This window comes from Emydura macquarii, unplaced genomic scaffold (assembly GCF_026122565.2).
Source record: "Emydura macquarii macquarii isolate MOO-44397 ecotype Brisbane River unplaced genomic scaffold, CSIRO-AGI_Emac_v2 contig_212, whole genome shotgun sequence".
Lineage (NCBI taxonomy): Eukaryota > Metazoa > Chordata > Testudines > Chelidae > Emydura > Emydura macquarii.
In genome coordinates this window covers 10,096,741-10,104,579 of record NW_027130349.1, presented here as the reverse complement: position 1 = coordinate 10,104,579, position 7,839 = coordinate 10,096,741, and the positions used below count along the sequence as shown (strand labels likewise).

Here is a 7,839-nt window from a genome sequence, read left to right as displayed (position 1 = left end):
GCATGCAGAATCTGAACTCTGCATGTGCAACTCATATACATTATTATACTTAGTAACTGTGATGGAGTGCCTGCCTCACACTGGCTACTAAGGGGTTAACAGAACTCTTGAAAGGCTGAGCAGGAGAAGCCAATTAGAGATGGGCTGAGAGGAGCGATCAATCAGGGCCCAGCAGGCTCATATAAGAAGAGCTAACCCCCCACCAGGAACAGCCAGCAGGAGATGCACCAGTGGTGAGTTGACCCCCATTACAGTAATCCACAATGGGTTGTCAGGGAGAACTGTCATTTGCAACTAAGGTAAAATCTGCTATGTTAAATATTGCCTCACCCCTCACAACCTCACCTTAACTGTGTACTAGTGGACAGGTCAGTTATAAATGAATTTTCAGCTCAGACACTGTTCACTTAAAATGTTTATAAAAAGTGCTAAGAATCACTCCCTATCTACTGTCTATCTGAGAAGTGCAATTTTCTGTCTTTAAATAGCTCAGCCAAATCTCAACTGATTTTCACTGTAATACCCAAAGAGTGGTTTTCTCAGTTAGGATTTCCTCCCTCCCAGTTTCAATGTTTTATACCTTGCCATTTCAGCCCTAACTGTTCAATAAAAAGGTCATCAAAAGTTGTATGTGCAAAAGGTATATTTATTCAACTCCTTTCAGTTTTAAAAATGGCTGAATTTCTCTAAAAATGGCTGTGATCACGATTGAAAGAAGACAGTATGGAAGTCATAGAATCATAGAGTTGGAAGGGACCTCAGGAGGTCATCTAGTCCAACCCCCTGCTCAAAGCAGGACTAACCTCAGCTAAATAATCCCAGCGAGGGTTTTGTCAAGCCGCAGCTTAAAAACCTCTAAAGATGGAGATTCCATCACCTCTCTAGGTAACCCATTCCAGTGCTTCACCATCCTCCTAGTGAAAAACTTTTTCCTAATGTCCAACCTAGATCTCCCCAACTGCAATTTGAGACCTTTGCTGCTTGTTCTGTCATCTGCCACCACTGAGAACAGCCTAGCTCCATTCTCCCTGGAACCCCCTTTCAGGTAATTAAAGGCTGCTATCAAATCTCCCCTCATTCTTCTCTTCTGCAGACTAAACAAGCCTAGTTCCCTCAATCTCTCCTCATAAGTCTCGTGCTCCAGTCCCCTAATCATTTTTGTTGCCCTCCGTTGGACTCTCTCCAATTTGTCCACATCCTTTTTGTAGTGGGGGGCCCAAAACTGGACACAATACTCCAAATGCGGCCTCACCAATGCCGAATAGAGGGGAATAATCACTTCCCGTGATCTGCTGGCAATGCTCCTACTAATGCAGCCCAATATGCTTTTAGCCTTCTTGGCAACCAGGGCACACTGCTGACTCGTATCCAGCTTCTTATTCACTGTAACCCACTGAAACTTTTCATATATTTGTGAATGATTGAAAAACAGGGTCTTAGAATGGAACTGCTCTAGCAATCTTAACTGTAAACTGTCAGTGTGCTATCTAGCTCCAATAAACATTAAATATAAAATTTAAATTTCTCAAGTAAAAAGCATCAGCAAAATATTAATTTGTAAACACTTTCAAAATCAATGGGAGAAGAAAGGTATATATTAAAACTTTTAAAATATTGTTCTCTCCACTTTTCAAGTTACTTGAAACACCATCTAAATGTTAGTCATTATTGTTACTATTAATAATAGACATCTTCTTTATATTTTTGTTAATATTGTTTAAAGTGTTTATTTAAATGTCCTATTGTTAACGCCCTCTTGTGTCTTGATGCTAAACTGAATAGTCCTGTAGTTAAACCACTGAACTCCTAATTACTGATTTGACATGTCAGTATAGAAAAACACATCTTGTGAAAAAATACGTTTTGAAAAGAAAACAAGCCCTAGTGTCACAAACTCCACTAAAAGTGAAAGAGTCAGAGAAGTTTTTGATGGAAAAGCCCACATCCTTTGAGTGCAGGATTGATCTCCATAGTGTATTCTTCATTGCATTCACCAGTCTATTTTTAAATGTGGAAAACAACGGGGTTTTTACCATTTCCTGTGGGAGGCTGTTCCGTAGATTTCATTGCCAGAAAGTTTTCTCTGATATCCAGCTTCAGTGATCCTTTCCTTAATTTTATTTCCAGTAACACCCTTACTGCCCATATCCTACTAGCAATCACTTGTTGAATACATGTGTGAAATGACATTTATTTTTTTAAAACGATGATGTTGATCTTAAATGGCTAGAGGCTACAGACATTTTTTTTTTTTTTTTTTTTTTTTTTACTGCCCCCCTATTTCATCCACTCAGGAGCTCGGAACTCCTTTCGCACATGTAACTTACACGCCCCTTTCCAAGGCAGCGTCTCTTGCTACCCCAGCTACTGGTGGAGCAAACCAAAGAGAGGGGGGGTCCAGGAGCAATCTTGTAGCTGAGAATCAATTCAGAAGCGACACCGGCTCTGAGAATCACTCCTAACGGGCTGTTGAGTCGGGGTGCAAGGAACATGCCCCCCTTACAGCCCCCAGAACTGGCATGGCACGCTCGCGCCCATGAAGCCCAGGGGGCTCTGCAATGACTCCCCCCCCGCTCGAAGGAGCGGTTTGTGCCCTCTCTAGTGTCCGGCTATGGAAGGCTCACTTGCTGCCGTGCAGCCGCGCGGGGGAGAGATAAGACAGGGTGATAAGGGGCGGGAAGGAAGGGCAGAGGCTGGGAGGGAAAAGCCTAAAGGAAGAATTGACTCTCCAGGGCAAACAGCGTGCGGCGCTCACCCGTCCACCTGCGGGACTGCTGCTGCTGCCGGAGCCGGGCGGAGAAGATGCGCTGCTGCTGGGGCTGCAGATGGCTCCTGCTGGCTTCTCTGCTCTGGGCCGGGGGGGAAAGCCAGCTTCGAGGTGAGATGGGGCCAGGAGCAATCTCCAGCCTGGGAGATTAGCGTGTAGACCCGGGGGGGCGCGGCGCCGAAGCGGCTGAAGTGAACTTGTTGGGCTGGGGGCGGCGGGGGCTCCTAGGAGGCGCCACGCTTCCCCACTGGCTGGGCTGCTGGACCAGCCTTTGGACCCGGGGCCGGGACGAGCTCTGCACCGCTTTATTTTTCTCCTCCATATGCTTAGGTAGCAATGCTTTGAACCACCGACTCGCAAGCCGTCCCGGCCCCTAGGGGCTTCGGTCGGAGCAGTCAGGCTCCCCCCCTAAGGTCTACACCGCGATCAGCTGCGGCGGGCTAAAAACGCAGCTTGCCCCGTCTACACCAGGGCGGTCTGCCTGTAAAGATGTGGCGCGGAGGGGGGAGGGGGAAGCTCGCACTCTCCGCAACGCGCACTTTGTAGTAAACCCGGGGCTGGGGGAGCCAGCCAGCTGCAGCGTCTCCCCAAAGGAGAGGGCTTGTCTTCTCCGTCCCCTGATCGCCGTCTCCTCCCGCCCCCTTCAGCTTTGTTGTCCTCTTTGCCCTTCTTTCCCATTACCCCATGTCTCCCTCTCCCCCCGTCTCTGTAAATTACCCCCCCCCCAGCTCCTTTATCTCAACATCTGCTGGCACGGCCGGCCGGGGCGGGGGGGGGGGGCTCGGCTGCTGTGGGGAAGGGGCCGCCCACTCGCTTTGTGGGAGCTGAGACATGAAAACCCCATTGGAAGCGAGGAGCGATCCGAGAGGGTGAAGTCACCCCCCCCCCCAGCTCTGCAAACCTCCCGCCCCCCCGCCGGTGCGCCTCGCCCCCTCTTGGGACTGGAGGTCTTAAACTTCTGTTTGAAAATCAGGCTGAGCCCGGGCCGGGCGCTCGCTGGGAATGAATGAATGAATGAATGGGGAGGAAGCTCTGGCCGCGGAGCCCGCTTTGCACTTTGTCTCCACTAGCCCCAGCAGGCAGACCCAGCGCCGGAGACAGGCTCCTCTCTCCCTCCCCCACTCGCCTCTCAGGGCTGCTTGGGCTCCCTCCCGCCGGGGCCATTGTGAGCCTGCCCGCCCAGCCCCTCTCCCTCCTCTAGCCTCTCTTGGTGCTGCTGCCCCTTCACCTCCTCCTCCTCCCTCTCCGTCCCCGGCGAGCTGGAGGGGGGCGGCCAGCTCTGTGCTGCACGGGAATCAGCGTGTCCCCTGGAAAGGATGGCCTTTACCGAGATCGGAGACTGCACTCGACATTGCTACGAGCCAAAGGGCTAAGGGGAAGCTGATATACCATGGCGGCTTTGGGATTATTAATGTTTCATCACATTTATAAGGAGCCGATCACTGTGGTATCTGGGAAACTATAGGCGTAGTTTAGATGAGGACCCAGATGATGAAGATTAACCACCATGCTTTACTCTGCGGGGTCCGGATTCCCTAACATTTTAGGCTTAATATTTGCTACTCTTATAATTTCTCCCCTCCCCTCCGCCCCCGATGCAGTCGATGTTTCACAAATAAGTGGTCCTGGCTCCATGTGCTCTTAACTGGGATTAAGAGGATCAGGCACAAAGATTTCCTCCCTTTCCCTGGTGTAAATCAGAAGTAACTCCATGGATATATGTGGAGTTACACGCATAAGAGGAGGTCAAATATTAGGTGGTCCTGAAATAATCTAGGGCTGGTCAATTTAAAAAATGACTTTTGCATGGATTTAAACAAACAAACATGTTTGAATAGTGAACAGAGTTTGTAGTAGGTTTAATTGGGTGTCATCCAGTTTTGTTACTTTTGGAAGTGTTGCTGGGCCAATCATGAGGGGAAGTTGGAATCACTGCCTTTGTTGCCAATACATGCTGCTGTAGATCAATATTAATGACTTTTAAAAAACACACTGAGCCATCAGTCCAGTCCTAGTTTGCATTTCTTGACTAGACTGGAGACCTTAATAATAGAAAACTTTGCTGGAATATGCTCTGCAGCTCTAATATGTCCCCTCATTGGGGAAAATGACCAAAGGATCTTGGTATTGCTAATTCTCTTACCATGCCTTAGCCAGCCTCTGGCCTACCCCAAATTCATTTTGCTTTCTGTTGAGCTGGGAGATCATGCACAACTGGGTGCCACTATGCACAGGGGGTGAATTCCTTCTCCATGATTTATATCCCTCACACCCACCAACCCGTTACACAACAGAACTGCAGTGGTTTTGTCTGCAGAGGGTCCTGCAAACTGAAAGGGCAGGGTTGTTCCTTGGTGACTAATGTTTAAATCCTTCCCTAGTCCATGGGGAGGAAGGCTTATTTGCATAAATGGAACAATTGCTATATAAAGAATGAGGACTGAAGTCTCTTACGCATATAATTTTGAATAATTACTCAAACCACGTTATACAATAAGGCCATTGGAGTCATCTGTTAGAAGTTCTTGTTTTTCTACTAACTTTCTCATACTCTTTTTTTAGGTCTAAACTCAACATGAAAGATATTTTTTCCCTTTAGAAAGTTAGAGAGAAAGTCACAGAGCCATTGGTGTTAGTTATAGACCAGATACTCTCATCTGGGGCTTTATCCAGCTCCCAGTGAAGTGAGCAGCAAAATTCTGATTGGTTTTATTGGTCAGGATTAGATCTCTACTGAAGAAATTAATTAGAAATGGTTTAAAGTCACATGCTGGATACATGTATGACTTAATTTCACTAAATGAAATTAGTAGGCTGAAGTATGGCATTCATGATAGACATACATTGGTGTGGTTAACATCTGGAAGTTTACACATTGAAATAAATGCAAAAGTGTTTATTACCATGATTGTACCTTTAAAACTTCTATTGCCTGAGTAAGGCATGCAGGTTTGGGCTCAAATGTACACTGTACATTTTGGAATCCATATATATATGAGAGCCTTGAGTAAATATACCTATGCTTAGTTAGATGAATAGTCTATTTAAAAACATACAAATCAGTGCAAGGGAAGATCTACATTTACATTATGAACATCTAAGTAGAATATTTAAGTGCATATTCATCAGGAAATGTAAATGCCAAAGTCTTTCAGTATTTACTGTCACTTAAAGTATATTATCATATAGTTTTAACATCATAAACAGTAATCCAAAATACTACACTTTTAGAATTGGGACAAGTTCATGTGCATGTGGGAACCCTAACTTTCACACACAGGGTCAAATTCCAAAAGCTGTTGTAAATTAATGCAACAAGTATATTATTGATATTTCAAATAACTTTTTACACAGTAATCTGAAGGCTTCTTGACGAAATGTATCTTGACTTTATATTAAAGATTACACATACCGTTAAATTTAATTGTATCTAAACCTCATCTTGTCAATTTTCTTTAGTGGTTACTGTAATCTTTTCTTTCTCTCTTTTGTTCATTTGTTTGTTTGTTTGTTACTGTGTTTCTTTTTCAAAGATTGGGTCAGAAAATCATTCTTTTCATTAGCTTAAGTTTACAGATTTATCTGTATGTTGATGTGGATGATACCATTGAGTGGTGAGTATCAGAACCCATCTGGTGAATAACGGTCTTACAAAAGTCAGCATTCCATTATGTATCTCATAATACTAATCCAAAAATGATGCAAGGAATGTGATGAAATACAAATGACTGTATTGCTTGTAGGAAGTAAATACAACTGAAGTTCAGAATAGTGATACTTTTTAATACCCAGGTATTCTTAAAATCTGGTTTGTCGCACAGCTAGAAAGGTTTCTCAAACCATTATTTTAATAGGATCTCTTGATGCTGTGATCACAAAATAAAAATTATCTTAGAATGCTCATGAAAATACCATTGATAAAATTATCTCTTCAGCATTTCCTGCTTTTCAGTTCATGTCTGCGTATTTCCTGCCAGCAAATCAGGAAACTATAGAATACAGTAGTTGTGTTGGTTTGTCAAAAGATGCAAGAGTCTCATGTGTGGAAAAGCAACACAGAACAGTAAAGAAAATTCTGTAATCTAGTCTTTCAATAAGTAGTCTAAACACTGTTATGTGTAACTTTGGAAGGTTAATGCATGGGTTTATTCAGTATAAGATGGATATTTTACAGACTCATAACGTTTATTAGGTATTTTGATAGGATATCTATTCTAAATTTTCCTCTTGATTATTGAATGGCAAGCTTTGATTACAGAGATAAGGTGGGTGAAGTAGTATCTTTTATTGGGCCACTGCTGCTGGTGAGAGAAACAAGCTTTCAAGCTCTTATCAACAGAAGTTGGTCCAATAAAAGATATTTACTTCACCCACCTTGATTTCTCTAACATCCCGGGACTGACATGGCTACAACAGCACTAGATACAAACATTGATTGTATAATTAATGGACCTCATTCTTGCTGTTGAATTTGATTTCCCAACACTTGTCAAACAGTTGTTGTACTGCTTCTGTAGTTTCAATACCCAATCTTTCAATAAAGTGTATTGCTGTATCCCAAGCATTATATCGATGATTTCCAAGTTTAGATAATAGCCTTTTTGCTATCTTGGAAGTGCAGAGAGTTTTAAAAAGATAAGACGTTCTTTTATTTCACTGTAATGGATTCAACATTATATTCTTGGAAACCAATATTATTCATTTGTATTATGATAGCACTTATGAGTCTTAGTCATGGACCCGGATTGCATTGTGTTAGGTGCTGTACATACAGAACAAAAAGACAGTCCAGGCTCCAAAGGAACAGACCCATCTTAGTGGCAACAAGCGTTATTGTAGATTCGTTTTGGAAGGTAGTGTGGTTGGTAATAGCCACAGTGTGTCATACAGATGGTCATATCACTGCTAGATGCACTAGCATAATAAAAAAGAAGCTTTTTTAGAGGTAGGTAGTAGTGGTAACTTTCAAAGTACTTATATTGTAGATTACATTGTAGACTTTCAGTGCTTACATTGTAGGTTGCAGCTTTATTCAGCTGCATGTCAATGGGTCATACCTCAATTCATTTTTA

At 43.6% G+C, this 7,839-nt stretch overlaps 1 protein-coding gene across 1 annotated transcript in view; it reads left to right on the top strand.

Moving 5' to 3' along the window:
• Positions 1 to 2,719: 2,719 nt before the first annotated feature.
• LAMA1 (laminin subunit alpha 1) overlaps positions 2,720 to 7,839 on the top strand; it is a 136,752-nt gene continuing 131,632 nt past the window's right edge. The window contains exon 1 of the mRNA XM_067547593.1: positions 2,720 to 2,878. Within this exon, the coding sequence (XP_067403694.1) occupies positions 2,803 to 2,878 (76 nt within the window). The 5' untranslated portion in view covers positions 2,720 to 2,802. The remainder of the gene's footprint in view (positions 2,879 to 7,839) is intronic.